Consider the following 16,333-nt stretch of genomic DNA (forward strand, 5'->3'; position numbering starts at 1 on the left):
TCCGTCAGCTGGAGAAGATCGTTCACTCACCTCGCTACTGCCCGGTGAATGAATGCACATTACGCAAAACTCGGGTCTGTGCTTATGCCTGAGCAGAATGGACCAGAGTACTTTTATACAACCTGACTCTCGCAGAAGCCTGGCGGGTAGCATTATGCACTCCTACATGAGGAGAAATTCGCTTGTAAATGGCTATTAAGACTGCGGGACATAAGTTGTACCAGTAACTTATTCGCAAGGAAATAAATTTCTCCTCCGATTTATCGGAAAATGGTATGGGCTCTGGGCTACAAGGGATTGGCAAGTTCTACCGAGAGGAACAAGGAATCTTGACTCAAGCGAACGGTCAATTCTCATCAGTTACTCCCGATGGGCCGAGAGATTGCCTAGCAAGTAAACATTTCAAGTTGATTGATGTAACGACATGCAACAAGCTGCAAGCAACTGCTCTGTAGGGGTGGGTTAATCCTGTCCTCCTACTGCCTGCAATCCATTGTGAGTTGGCCGTGTAAGTGTGCATCATCATCATCATCTCCTCCTACGCCTAATGACACAAAGGGCCTCAGTTAGATTTTGCCAGTTCTCTCTTTCTTGAGTTTTTAAATCAATATTTCTTCATTCATTATCTCCTACCTTATGCTTCATAGTCCTCAGCCATGTAGGCCTGGGTCTTCCAACTCTTCTAGTGCTTAGTGAAGCCCAGTTGAATGTTTGGTGAACTAATCTTTCACGGGAGGTGTGAAGAGCATGCCCAAACCATCTTCATCTACTCCTCACCATGACCTCATCCACATAAAACACTCACGTAATCTCTCTTATAGTTTCATTTCTAGTCCTGTCTTGTTATTTAACTCCTAATATTCTTCTGAGGGCTTTGTTTTCAAATCTTACAAAATATACTGGATATTGATTCAATGGCATACTAAGACTCATTTCCATGCAGTAACAGCAATCTCACTAAACTGACATTTCGCCTAATTTTTATATGTAATTTCAGGTGATTTGATTTTCCAAATTTTACTTAACCTAGCCATTGTCTATATTACAAATAATAGTTCTTAAATATTTAAATGATTCTACCTCATTAATTCTTTCTCATTCCAATGATATTTCATCTTCCATTGCATATTCCATTCTCATCACCTCTTTTTCTTCTATTTATCTCGAGTCCAACCTCATGTGATATTTCACGAATTCTGGTAAGCTAACTTTGCAAGTACTGTGGTTTTCTGATAATAAGGACAGCATCATCAGCATACTCTAGGTCAGCTAATTTTGTGTTACCATTCCAATTCTTCTCCACCACCCCCCAACTGTTGCATGCATTACAAAAGCCATGAGGATAAACAACATAGGCGACAACACACTCCCTTGGAGTACTCCACTATTCACTGAAAATTTGTTCGATAGGTCTCCACTAACATGAACTTTGCACTTGCTCTGCTCAAGAACAGACAATCACTTTTAAATATTTAAGAGAAACTCCATAATAACGCAAGGCTCTTCACAAAATTGGCCGGTGCACACTATCGAAGGCTTTTTCATGTTCCACAAATGCCACCTAAAGTGGATTTCTATATTCAACACATTGCTGTACAATATGTCTTAAAATGAAAATTTGGTCAGTACAACTTTTACCTTATTGAAATCCTGCTTGTTCATCTCCCAGCTTTTCATTAATCTTCCTCTCTAGTCACTTTTGAATGAGCAGACTACAGTATATATTTTCTTGATAAGTAATGTAAGTGTGATGCCTCTGTAATTCTTGCTATCAATCAGATCTCTTTTTACCCATTTTCACCAATACTCCTAGTTGCCATTCATAAGGTTTTGCCTCTTCACGCCACATTCTACAAAATAATCTTGCAAGTATACTGGGAGTCACTTCATTTTCGGCCAATATCATCTCAGCAGTTTCATCGTATCCAGGGGCTTTCCATCTCTTTAGTTTTTAATGATAGCTTTGACTTCAACCACACTTAATTCATTCATGGCCACATCAATGTCTCACTCAGCTTCAGGTATATCAGTCAAATTATTCCCTTCATATCTCCCATTTATAACCTCACTAAAGTGTTCCATCCAATGTTGCCTTTCTTCATCTTCTGTTGTTATAACAGACACATCTCCCTTTTTAATGGGTATATACTTCTTCTTCTTTGTCCTAGTAGAGATTTCATTAATAATTCTGTGAGCAATTCCTACACAATAGTCACTCCCCGAATTCTTAGCTTAGTCAACTTCATTTGCTTTCCTGTCTAAATATTCTCTCCAGTCATTCCTGTCTTTTCTTTTGACCTCCCTATCAATACTGGAATACTTAGCATGCTCTTACTTATAATTTTCATTATTTCTCAAAAACTTTCAAAAATCAATTTCTGTCTTCATCTCCTTTTCATAGTATCCCAAGTATCACTTAATATCCATGGTTTTCTCCTTATAACTTCATGTCCCAAAACTTCACTACCAACTGACTGATGTGTGTTCTTAATATCACACCATTCTTCATCAACTGTCTGTTCTTCGTCTCTTTAAGTTTCTAAGACTACAAATAAATTCCTACATTCAATTGGAAAGATTTTTCTGGGCATAAGTATGCTTTCAGATCAGTAATACCAGAGTAGCCAGTATTCCCTAGGGAAAGATGGTATTACAACAAATCTCCTTAGCAATCGCTATCAAGCAAGAGACCGGTCTCTAACGACCGATCACACAACTACTTCCGAAAAGCAAGATTGAGACATATCTTCAATCTATTGTTGGATAGGTAATGTATGCATAAATCCATCTACAAACCGGTAACACACTGCCGAGGCACGATAAACATACAGGGTGCTGCCCGAATGATTTGTTGCATACAGAACTCGATTGGAGAACATTGATCAACGTTCACAATCAAGACTTCCTATGACCAAGATCCCTTAGAAACAACGAATATGTTTGTATTACTCCGTTTCCGATTGGCAAAACTGGCATAAGTTCCAAATGTTTCCACCTAGGGTACAGATTCGCTTATGTGAAGTTTCGGGTATAAGTATTTCAAAAACTAAGAAAGCCATTCCGACAGTTAGGGGGGAACTGCCTGGAATGAAGTGTACGCTACCTATGTCTGGTTACGGGAAAGTAGGACGGAATGCATAAAAAAATTTCCCATAAGGAATATAACCATCTAATCTAATGATTTACAGTATTAGAACGGGGTTCTAATATGACAAATTTGTAGGTAATTTGTATTTTACCTAACTATACAAACCTTAGCTATTTAATATGGGTAATTACTTTCGGCGTAGCTGAAATGACGAGCCATTAGAATTTTAACGAGGGTTTACTACCCCACCGCTAGTTAGCGGGGGGTAGGGAGGGTAGCTTGCTAAACCCCCCCACCCCCCCCCCCTCACACACACCTGTGCTTGAGCTCATTTTGCTTAGAGGTAGGACTTCACGGGGGATAGGGCTGGCGGGCAAGTTTGATTAAATAGCTAGGGTTTGTATAGTTAGGAAAAATACAAATTACCTACGAATTTGTCATTTGTTCCGTAACTGAAATACATACCACGCTATTTAATATTGGTGACTCACCCCTTAGGAAGGGTGGCAAGTCCCGGCCAGTACTGGCTTTTGGCTTTGCCCGGGGACTCAGTATCTGAGTGTGTCAGCACTCAACAATAAGGAGTCCCTGCACCTCGCTAGAACCTTGCTGCGCAAGGGCTGCGGCCTACGTAAGCTGTGTGTGAAGGTATGAAGTGTGACTCGTCCTAGGAAGTTGACCTGTAGTCCTTTAGATGGAAACTTTAAGCTAGGACTTACCCAATACCACCTCGTCAGGGTATGGGGACGTGACAGTATTAGCTTAATACTAGGAACACAAGGAAACATGGTTTACCTGCAGTGGTTCGAGGTCAGCTGTGCAGAGAACCCAGGATGCTCCTTTCCCCAAGAGAGGGGAGGATGAGGAAAAGAAAAAGGGCCAGACAAACCTTTTCATTCATGCAGACTACGACTGGGTAACAAAGCCCTCAACCTTCTGCTACTAGTCCATTAAGGATCCTGAGGTTTTAAACCAGCTGTTGTGCAGCCACCACAGGCCCGATAGAGAATGTATCAAGCTTCCTGTGGGTCATGTCTAGCAGGTAGTGGGCTGTGAAGGTCGTCTGACGCTTCCACACCCCAGCTTGTAAAACCTGCGTCACTGAAAAGTTCTTCTTGAAGGCCAGGGACGTAGCTACGCCCCTGACATCATGTGCTCTAGGGCGACGTGACGGAGGGGGGTCAGGATTCAGGGACAGATGGATTACCCTACGAATCCATGCCGAGATGGTATTCTTGGTAACCCTCCTCTTTGTTCTCCCAGTGCTCACAAACAATGCCTGCACTTGGGGACGAACTGCAGCCGTTCTTTTGAGATATAGCCTCAGACTCCTTACTGGGCACAGTAGGAGATGGTCTGGGTCATCTGTTACCAGAATGAAGACTCGAAATCTGGAAAGAGTCGAACCGAGGGTCCGGCACTCCCGGATTCCGAGTCTTAGCAACAAACTCAGGGACGAATCTGAACGTTTCCTCGCCCCCTCCCCTTGAATGGGCGATGTCATACGAGAGACCATGAAGTTCACTGACTCGCTTGGCCGAGGCCAAAGCTAGTAGGAACACCGTCTTCCAAGTTAGGTGGCGATCTGAAGTCTGGCGTAATGGTTCGTAGGGAGGTCTCTTAAGAGACCTGAGAACTCGAACCCCGTTCCATGGAGGTGGTCTCACTTCCGACTGAGGGCAGGTAAGTTCATAACTTCGTATGTGTAGGGAAAGTTCCAGCGAGGAAGAAATGTCCACTCCTTTAAGCCTGAAGGCTAGACTTAAGGCTGACCGATAGCCTTTCACTCCCGAGACTGAAAGGTGCATTTCTTCTCGCAAATACACGAAGAACTCCGCTATTGCTGGAATAGTGGCATCGAGTGGAGAGATACACCTTCCATGACACCAACCACAGAAAACTCGCCACTTTGCCTGGTAGACCACTGAGGATGACCTTCGCAGGTGTCCAGACATCCTGTTCGCAACTTGTTGCGAGAATCCTCTCTCAGTGAGGAGATGCTGGATAGTCTCCAGGCGTGAAGTCAAAGCGAAGCTACAGCTTTGTGAAAGATGTTGGCGTGTGGTTGTTTGAGTAGCTTGTGTCGTGGAGGGAGTTCTCTCGGAAGTTCCGTTAGGAGTTGCAGAAGGTCTGGAAACCATTCCACGTGATGCCATAGCGGAGCTATAAGGGTCATCGAGAGATTGACCGATATTCTGGTCTTGTTGAGCACCCTCCTCATCAGACAGAATGGGGGAAAGGCGTACATGTCAATGTTGTCCCACCGTTGTTGGAAGGCATCTTGCCAGAGTGCCTTGGGATCCGGGACTGGGGAGCAGTACAGCGGAAGCTTGAAGTTCAGCGCTGTAGCGAACAGATCCACAGTCGGGGAACCCCACAAAGTCAGGACTTTGTTGGCTACTAGATGATCCAAAGACCACTCGGTTCTCACTATCTGAGACGCTCTGCTCAGACTGTCGGCGAGCACATTCCTCTTGCCTGGAATGAAGCGAGCCGATAGTGGAATCGAGTGGACTTCGGTCCATCTCAGTATCTCTACTGCGAGATGGGATAGCTGCTTTGAAAAGGTACCTCCTTGCTTGTTGATGTAAGCCACTACTGTGGTGTTGTCGCTCATCGCCACCACAGAGTGACCCACCAGGTATTGTTGAAACTGTTGAAGGGCCAGGAATACGGCCTCCATTTCTAGCAGATTTATATGGAGGCACTTTTCTGATTCTGACCACAGGCCTGATGTCCTGTGATGCAGAACGTGGGGCGCACCCCTTTCTTTGAGGCGTCCGAAAACAGCATCAAATCCGGGGGGAGGACGAGAAGATCCACTCTCCTTCGTAGGTTCTCGTCTGTCACCCACCACTGAAGGTTCGTCTGTTCCGCAGGACCCATAGGGATCATGACGTCCAGGGAATTGTGACCCTGATTCCACCGGGACTTGAGTCGCCATTGGAGAGATCTCATTCTGAGGCGACTGTTGGGAACTAGACGAGCCAAAGATGAGAGGTGACCGAGGAGACGTAACCACGATTGGGCTGGAAGCTCTTCTCGTCTGAGGAAAGGACTCGCGACCCTCCTCAGCCCTGCTACCCTGTTGTCTGATGGGAAGGCTTTGTGGAGATTGGTGTCTGTGATCATGCCTAGATATACCAGTCTTTGAGTAGGAAGCAGAGAAGACTTCTCGAGATTTACCATGCTCCCCAGATCTTGGCAAAGTCCCAGAAGTTTGTCTCGGTGTCGAAGAAGGGTTGACTCCGAGTCTGTTAGGATCAGCCAGTCGTCCAGATAACGGAGGAGACGGATGCCGATCCTGTGTGCCCACGACGATATTAGGGTGAACACTCTGGTGAAAACCTGTGGTGCTGTGGAGAGACCAAAACACAGCACCTTGAACTGGTAGATCTTGTTGTCTAGGCAGAATCTTCAGTACTTCCTTGAAGACGGATGGACTGGGATCTGGAAGTACACGTCCTTCAGGTCCAGTGTACACATGAAGTCTTGCGGTCTCACTGCAAGTCTGACCGTGTCTACCGTCTCCATGCTGAACGGGGTCTGCTTGACAAGCCTATTCTGAGCTGAAAGGTCGATGACTGGTCTCCAGCCTCCAGACGCCTTCTTTACAAGAAACAGTCGACTGAAGAAGCCTGGGGACCCGTCGACGACCTCTTGGAGAGCGCCCTTCTTCAACATGGTCTCGACTTCTGCCCGAAGGGCTTGCCCCCTTGCCGATCCCATGGCAAGGGAGCTCAACGACACTGGATTCGCTGTCAGGGGAGGTAGAGATGTTGTGAACGGGAGGCGATATCCTTGACTGATTACGGAAATCGTCCAGGAATCGGCCCCGAGTTGCTGCCACCTGTTTGTGCAATTTTGTAGGCATCCCCCCACTGGTGGACATGCAGGGGGACTGCCAATCCTAGCGTTTGCAGCCTCAGCCACTCCCCTAAGATTCTTTCCTCCCCTGGAGGACTTTTTGCCTTTCTTCTCCTTGACAGGAAAGGGCTTAGATACCGTTGTCTTCGCTGAAGCTGCCGGTTTCGTGGTTTTGGTAGGACGTGATTGCTGGGTTGCTGGAGGTTTATAGGGCTTTGATGTTAAAGCTCTATGTAGGAGAGAGTCCTGGTTGGACTTCCTCCACCTCTCAGCCGCCTGCTTCACGTCCTTAGGCTCGAACAAATTCTTCCCCAAGATGGAAGAATGTCTGAGACTGCTGATCTCGGTACTGGGGACATTTTGGTGGAATCTCTCAGACACCGCATCTCGACGTTTCAAGATGGTATTAGCCCACAAGTTCGAGACTTGGTGGGCTAGAAACTCGATTGTACGAGTGCCTGAGAGTAAAAAGGTCTCCATGGCCTTCCTGGTACTCTCTTTGGACAATTCCTCAGATCGTACCAGGATGCCCAGAGACCCTAGCCAGATGCCCAGCCATGAAGTTGCCTGCATGGCACACTTCGCCACCTTCTCCTGGCTAAGGATCTCCGTTGCCGAGAACGAGACTTGCCGGTTAGGGAGTCTCTCTAGAGGGACTCCCCTGGTAAGCTCTTCCAAAGAGTGGTGTAGGGGAAGAGCTAAACAAGTCTCCTCCTCCATGATGTCAAAGTACCTCCTCTGATGGACACGAGGAGGCGGGAGGAGTTTGTTACCGGTGCTGGATCGGCTGGAGGAGGCAAGCTCGGAGAGTTGGCCTTCGACCTTGTCTCTGGCACTCTTAACCCCTTGAGACCAGGGCAAAGCCACGCTGGCCTTTGAGGGTTTTTGAGTACCAAAGACTCGGTCCAAGACCGTGTCCTTGCCCTCACGAGGGGGAATCTCCGGATCCGCGAACCTATTGAGATTCCTCATAAGGGTCAGAACCTGCCAGAATGCATGCTCTGATTCCTGTAGCTCTCCTCCTGAAGGGCTCGCAGCGAAGTCTCCTGTCCCCAAAGGCTCTTCTTGGGGGGACTTGTGGACGTTCTCTGAGGGCTTGGTTGGCTCTGGTCTAATCCTTGAGGATGACTTGGGTAAAGTCTTAGAGTCCTTCGACTCCCTCCTGGGAGGGATGCAGGACTCCAACAGTGATGGTGGGAGGCTCTTCTCCACCCCTACCCGAGAAGACTTCCCTGCGCGAGGTGGGGTTTCCCTCATTGGTGCGATGGGCGAACGCCTCACCTCGCGTGACTCCCCTGAGGACGGGAAATCTTCGTTCAAAGGGGAGGGAGTGAAAGTCTGGGGAGGTGAGGAAGCCTTCCTCAAAGACTTCCAAGGAGTCAGCTTCGCCCTTGGAGAAGTTACCACGTCAGATACTCCTCTCTTCCTCTTCAGGGGAGTAGAAGCTGCCACTGATTTGTGGCCCAGCTCAGAGGGAACAGGCTTAACAGCCTGCATGACCGCTCTGACCAGGGACCCGAACCAGGGCTGCTGATTGACAGCTGCGCTGTCAGAAACTCCCTCTGGAGGGAAGGGGATTGTTCGATCCCTAGGAGGAGTTACCAAAGGAGGGTTTGCCTGAAAAGAAGAAGACGGAGAAAAGTCCCTGGACCTATCCGGAATCCTCCCTCCCTCCGGCGAGCGCGCTGTTCTGCGCTTACGTGGGGGGAGGAACACAATGATGATGACCTGGCCGCGCGTCAACCTGGAGCCTCGCGCATGGGATTGCGCTGACGCTCCTGCGATGGGATTTGCCCTGGGTCGCGCACGGGAGATTGTTCGCGAGGGCGAGCAATGGCGCACGCAGGAGATGGCATGTAGAAGGCTGGATGAGCGCTCGCGCACAATAAGGCGATCGTTCGCGCGGGCGCGCAGGATCTGGCCGAAGAGCCCGTGAGGGCAATAACGTTAGGCGCGCGCGCAGGAGATATATCCCTTGCGTGCGGGAGCGCATGAGAGCGCACATCTGGTTGTGAAGGTGGGTGCGCAGGGCACGCGTGTAAAATCTCGTGGGCGCGCGTCGGAGACTGCAGGATGGTGAGCAGGTCGGGTCCGATGGCGCGTCGACGATTGATGGCGCGTTGGAGCGCGCTGGCAAGCAGGGGAAGAGGTTACCTTCCCCCTTGCGCCCAGATCAGAAGATCGTGGGCGCGCTGGCTAGCTCTGGCGCGCAGGAGAACAGGGGCGAGCATGGCGCGCATCAGGATGAGGGCGCGTGGCGAACAGGAGAGCGCTGGCGCGCTATACCAGGAACTTCAGCAGGCGCGCAGTTGCGCGCAGGTGATCGTTGGCTCACAAGAGAGACCTGGCGCGTAAGGGACTTAGGCACAATTATGTGCGAAAGCCCTTTGTGCTCCAAAGGGACCGTTGCCCGTTTTACAACGGGATGAGTTGGCGCCCACAGCGCGTCAGTAGCCAGGAACAGTGACGGGAGGTCAGCAGGTCTGGCGGGTGGAAGGTCGGTGTGTCCTTTTTAAGGACAACCTTCCACCGAAGGAGATCGCGAACGATCTGCGGAGAGGTCCAGGGATGTAGCTGGTAGAGTCGGAGAACAACGGCGAGGTTCCTCTGCGGCGGACTGCGGAGATGATGAACCGATGAGGCGCCTCCTAACACCCTTGTGAGGTGAAGGAAGGCCTTTACGGCGACGAGGAAGGCGGGCTTTACGCCTTATACGCCCTCTGGGGGCCGTGGGGTCAGCGGGCTGACCATCAGCAGTCCTCCAAAGAGAAGTCTCTGTGAGTGAACTCCCCCGAGGGGGAGAATCACCGGCAGGAGAGACCGTTTGACTTAGTTCCTCCCTCGAAGGATGTTCGGAAGGGGGACCTAAGCCTTCAGCTACATCAGCAACATCAGGAGCAGAGGTTTGATACAACTCATCGGAAGCCTCTGCCACAACAACGTTGATGATAGACAGAAAATCAACCTCTGCTAAAGTCGGCGATTGTTTGACAGCTGCCCCTAACCTGATTATCTCAAACAAGGCTTCCTAGGAGGGCGAACCCTCGAGCTCCAAGGAAGCCCAAAGCTGCAACAAATCATTATTAGACACATTTACATTAAAATCCTCCCCCGGGGGAGGAGGAGGAGCTGCCTCGCTATGGGAGGCAACTCCCTCTCCCAAACCCCGAGATCGGTCAACAGAACTACGGCCTACGCTACCACTCGACAGTTTCTCGGAAGAAACCGATCGAGTGGGAGCTTCGGAGGAGGTTTGGGCCACGGAAGAAGAGCCCTTGGGATTTTCTCCTTTCAAAGAAACCTTCGAAGGAGAAATATCCCGTCTGGACTTCTCCTTCCGGCGCCGAGAAAACCTCTCCCACTGGGAGGTAGACCACTCCCTACACTCACCACACACATTATTCTTATCACACCGCTGGCCCCTACAGTAAGGACACAAGGTGTGGGGGTCCGTTTCGACTGCCGACATATACGTGCCACAAGGGCGGTCAGGTAATCCAGGACACTTACGCATCGCAGAGGCCAACTTCACACACTCTGTCAAAGGAAAAGCAAACAAAAGATTAGCAATGGCTGTCAAAGAAGGCGAGGGTGACAGCGGACACGTCCGACTACCACCCGAGCCGAGAGCAAAGTGAGCTCAAGCACAGGTGTGTGTGTGTGGGAGGGGGGGGGGGGTAGCAAGCTACCCTCCCTACCACCCGCTAACTAGCGGTGGGGTAGTAAACCCTCGTTAAAATTCTAATGGCTCGTCATTTCAGCTACGCCGAAAGTAATTACCCATATTAAATAGCGTGGTTTGTATTTCAGTTACGGAACAACATATCATTATTATTATCACTCGCTAAGCTACAACCCTAGTTGGAAAAGCAAGATGCTATAAGCGATGCTATACGCCCAGGAGCCCCAACAGGGAAAATAACCCCGAATGAAAAGAATACAAAGACTGGGCATGTTTGTTTAGGCTTGCCAGTGAATACTAAATAGATGGTGAGCGACAGAGAGCACTGTCTGTCATCAGTGAACGCTGTCAGTCATTAGCGGACATGGGCGGGCGTAGGCGGGCGTTGGCGGTCGCTGGCGAGTTTAAGTGAATGCTGGCGAGCTTTAGCAATCGCTGACAAAGTAGGAGGTACCTACACTAACCCCTCAGCTAACAATTGGAGTGTAGTTACACCTTGCATAAGCTTTAAAGACTGGTTTCAGCAATCACAAAAATAACACTCCTATGTAAACAGCTTAAGGTTTGTATATCGTGCAAAAACAACTAATTATTTGAGGGCAAGGTTAATAGTTCTTATTGCCAACCAAACCCAGGTCAAAAAGTTTTGAGGTGTGATCTGTCAATCTCTCCTACATCAGAAAATTTAACATTAAATAATAGTGATTATTTAGTTCTTCCTTTAAGAAAATGTCCAATGAGTAACTCCCACAGGAAGACAAATCCTGATCTGAAACTTCTTATTCTGCAAAATAAAAGGAGAGAAGGCCTAGAAAAAGTACAGAGTGCTTTATTGGAGGTTGTCAAATGATACGCTGTTAGGGGGTTACGCCACCTTGGTAAGTAAGTAAAGAGGATCCTGTGCCCCGGGTTAGGTTAACTTGGTGTGGTTAAGTTGCACCCCTATATTTTACCTGTTCTTGAGACTTGTGATATGGCCTCATAGGACAGGCTAGGAAACTAAAGGTAGTTTGAGAGCAGGGGGCAAATCCTGCCCCTCTTTTTTATCTCAAACTCTGGTACACCATTCTTGTTCTCCAGGGACGACGACTTCCATTTTCGAAGAGCGTAATTTTTTCTATCAGAAAATGTAGTTTTTTTACTAGGTTACATTGCCCTGTAATACACTACAATAATACCAACTATAATTATCAAACTTACCATTATCAGATTACTGTATACAACAAACCAAAAAATCACAGAATTTCATTGTAGTTACAACTGTTAAGACCTAGTAGTGTCTGTACTGTATTAAGAAAATTGAACATCTCAGAAAGGAATAAATTAAATTTGTTGATTTACATTAAAGAATAGCAGAAGGTTACAATTCACTGCATAATCTATAATAAAACTAACATTAACTGATCTCATGGCTGAATACCTAAAGACTACCGTTTGCAATCGGAAGTACTGTATTTTACAGTTGTAACTCACACTTTGGAATTGCTCTCCCTTGTACTACCTCCTGTAAATATTAAGCCTACATTTCCGACACTATTTACCAACTTACCTGCTAACATATAAGTGTTTGGCAAGTGTGTCATTATTTAATACAACATACTATAAGCCTATCATAAGGTAATAACGTATGCTTTACTATAAGGTATCCTACCCAAAGTCCAATGTATACAATGAGCATGGGTGAGGAGTTTTACCCTGGCCTCAGTCAGGATAACCAAGGACATGACATCCTCGATTAGGTTAGGTTAAGGAGTGAAATGTTTCTGTTTAATTAAGGACTGTTACAGGATAAATATTTGTTAATAGCCTACAATAGGCCTATTTACACCTAGCCAGATCAACCAACACAGTTTACCATATGATTACTGAACACAGTCCTATTAAATAATAACATACCATGGGTCCATTATTAGATAGCTTACCCATAAGCATAGTAAACAACAAGGAATTATTATTTAATGACTGACCTATTATTTTACCCCTACACCAATCTAAGATAATATGTACCATGTGGATATTTACAATTTCACCTTACATTATCATGTCTCCTTAGGCTCTGTTATTTACATTTTTCTTGTTTTTCCGATCAACTTTCTTACATGCAACTTTTTCCAGAAATGCTCCACTATTGCGAAAAAAAATGTACTTCCTCTTTCTTTGACTATGGAATCAAACAGCAGTATAAGGCTTAGGTAGGTAACATGGGGGTAGGGTGGAAAAAGTCTCCCCTACTAAGTAAGGACATCAAGACTTAAGAAAGATTGAATAGGGGTATCTTGTGTTAGCACCCATATCTTTAGTTTCCGTAAAATTCTTGATTTATCATCGAAATGTCTTCATGGCAAACAAGATTACTGACGTAGAGTTCCACTGTTAAGAGAAGTTCAAGTACGTAAATCAAATAAGTAAAGGAATGTTGTTACGTGAAAACAGGCCGTTTCTGGAAAAAAAATTATCATGAAAGATTCGATTGGAATGAGTAAGACGGTATAAATAAAAGTGCGGAGCTTGTGTGGGGCAGATAGGGTGTGAAATTTCAAGTTTTGGCTGAAAAACCACGTTTTAAAAGGAAAAACACAAGAAGCCCATTTAATCTAAGATTTCCCACCTAGCTTAATTTACAAAACATATCCTTACCTACTTTCCTATCGGTGGGGAGCCAAGCCACTGGCAACCCCTTGCAGACCATGGGGTGTATGTATGATAGCGGCCACTTGTATGTTTGATTACAACTTACTTATAATACGGCAGTGTAAGACGGGTCGCAGAGGGCATTAGCACCCCCCCACCCCCGTTAGATAAGTAGGTAGGTACATGGCTTGTAGGTTAGGTTAGGGAGGGGGAAAGTTCAGCTTAGTTGATGTCCATTTTTAATCCACACAGGAGGACCTGGCCGCTGCTATATAAAGGCTCCCAGACTATATCCTTGGCTTACCCTTAGACTCTAACCCTGTATTTGCTTCCCAACCTTTCCCCCTTTAACAAAATCAACTTTACGCCTGTCCCAACCTTCTACAGTATATACGCACCAATAATGTTTAAAAGTCAAAACCTAGCACGGTGTACTTGTAAAGATTTCACAATTAAGGTTAGTCTGATGCTTAGCCTAAATACCGCTATTATGTTCTGATAATTAAGGGCATTAAGTCCTAAGCTGTTCTTAAGGTTATTAAAGTAATTACGGTGCCTACTTTGACGATGTATGAGGTAAGGATCCATTACTAGCCTACGGTTTGCATTTGCACGAAAGCTAAGGGGTACCGGTGGGCCTATGGCAAACCATAGGTTCCCTCAAATTAAATTCTACTAGTAGCAATTACGCCCACCTGAGATGTCATCCAAGACTTGAAATCTGTACAAAGTCTGCAGGGTTTACCAGACGTCTCTGAATTAAACATGTTGGTGTTGTCAGGTGATGGCATGGTCGTCACTCTTCGGTTTGCAACTTTGCAGTCATATAACTCAGAACTCTCTCGATTACGTCGTTTCCAAACAAGTTGCAACGAAATCAAACCTTATACAATAAAGGGGAATATCGAACTCACACAAACTTGTAATCAAGTTCGAAAAATATTATTTTATTTATAGGTAGGACCTTATTCGTGCTTTATTTAACTACCTAAATACTTTATAAGTTTATTAATTGTTCTCCAGTTTGAGCAGATTTTGAGGATTGTCAATAAAGGTCTTTGGATAGCTTATAAAATCGTACTTAATCTCTATAATTCTATTAAAGCAATTTTGTTATACGTTAACACCCTTTTTATCAGTAAAAGATGTATGCCTATAACCCGATATTTCTAATGTACAAAAATCTCAATACTAAATTATTTTTATTATCATTGTTAAAGAAAATTTCTTGCTTGAAGAGTGCTATCACATTCATTGCCATAACATTTGCATGGCATTGATCATTTTTTTTCTTTTATTCAGTCACCTGAATAACTATTATGTGCCGGTATAAACTTGGCCATTATGCTAAGCTATTAGAAAAATCTCTATAGCAGGTATTTTGGATGTAGAAAATACACAGAAATTAATACAGAAAACAGAGCTAATTCTAAGAATTTAAAATTTCCCTCGGGCGTTGGTTTGTTCAAGGTACCTGTAATTTTAAAATCTATTGTTGTGCTGTAAAGTTTTAAGCTTTATAGGTAAGGATATACGCATCCAGTATTCTTTTTTTTAGAGAGAAACGGGAATTAATGAGTGGTAACATTCTAAAAATATTTGTAATTTCGAGATTTTATATACCACTAGGAATATCTTGAGGAACTATCTTTTAAACCCGTGCAATTGCAGACTAATGCAATACCGGGTGGAAAAGCTACGTCTGGGACGTTTATGAGTATTGATGTTTTGATAGGACCCCAGTTTAACTTCTTATCAAAATGCTTAGCTGAAAACTCGTATTTTTTAAATAAAAACAAAAAATTTGGCATAAGAGTTTAAGTCTTCTATTAATTATATTTATCAGGATTAAGGAAAAAATTAATTTCAATTGGGTAGGCCTATACTACGCATTTTGTTAAGAATACCAAAAATATGGGAGAGCTACATACTAATCCCTCACATTCAGCATCTCATGTATTACCCATATCACCCATATATATATATATATATATATATATATATATATATATATATATATATATATATATATATATATATATATATATATATATATATATATATATATATATATATATATATATATATATATACATATATATATATATATATATATATATATATATATATATATATATATATATATATATATATATATATATATATATATATAATCTATATATATATATATAAAACCTATATATATATATGTGTATATATATATATATATATATATATATATATATATATATATATATATATATATACATACATACATATATATAGCCTATATATATATATATATATATATATATATATATATATATATATATATATATAGGCCTATTTATTATATATATATATATATATATATATATATATATATATATATATATATATATATATATGCCTATGTGTGTGTGGATAAATAGATTTACTTGGCAATTTGAAGAAACAACAAATGATATATTTCTAACATCAGTAAAGAATATTTCTCGTTACCTAATATTTATAACTCAAGAGGATGGACCTCATAAAAATATTTTATAGAAAACACTGAACCTATAGCTTATGACCATGCAGATCATATACCACAAATGTAGCTCCCATTATAAAGCATTTCCTGCCAAATATACAGACCTATATCCGAACAATTACTATTGTTCTACTATATATGATTTATTCTCACGAATATGCTACATATGCAGCTACAAGATCAGTGTCCAATGATTTTTGTCCTCAATTGTGCTCTTTGATCCTTTTATTCATTCTATTTTTGTGGAAACCCATTCTGAGAACTTCTCTGTATTTTAGTGTTCAGAACTTCAGACTAAAGTTTAAACTCAATGGATATCATATCTCAAACTTAGATACTATATAAGGCCCGACAGTAAACGTGATGTCCTTGGTGAGAGAATTCAGATCACCTGAAGATTGGAGACCCCAACACACGCTGGGGTCGCATATCTTCAGGTGAAAAAAGTTAGGGTTTTTTTTTCTTCAGGTGAGGAATTTCAATTTAATTATGGGAATAACAAGCTAAGTAGCCAGTTTATAAGTTAATT

General features: G+C 44.0%; 1 protein-coding gene across 1 annotated transcript in view; it reads right to left on the reverse strand.

Annotated features, from left to right (window-relative positions):
• Nucleotides 1-14,151, reverse strand: part of LOC137617871 (FAD-linked sulfhydryl oxidase ALR-like) — an 81,970-nt gene extending 67,819 nt beyond the window's left edge. The window contains exon 1 of the mRNA XM_068347820.1: nucleotides 13,964-14,151. Within this exon, the coding sequence (XP_068203921.1) occupies nucleotides 13,964-14,059 (96 nt within the window). The 5' untranslated portion in view covers nucleotides 14,060-14,151. The remainder of the gene's footprint in view (nucleotides 1-13,963) is intronic.
• Between the last annotated feature and the right edge of the window lie 2,182 nt (nucleotides 14,152-16,333).

Source organism: Palaemon carinicauda, chromosome 24, assembly GCF_036898095.1.
Source record: "Palaemon carinicauda isolate YSFRI2023 chromosome 24, ASM3689809v2, whole genome shotgun sequence".
In the NCBI taxonomy this organism is placed as follows: Eukaryota; Metazoa; Arthropoda; class Malacostraca; order Decapoda; family Palaemonidae; genus Palaemon; species Palaemon carinicauda.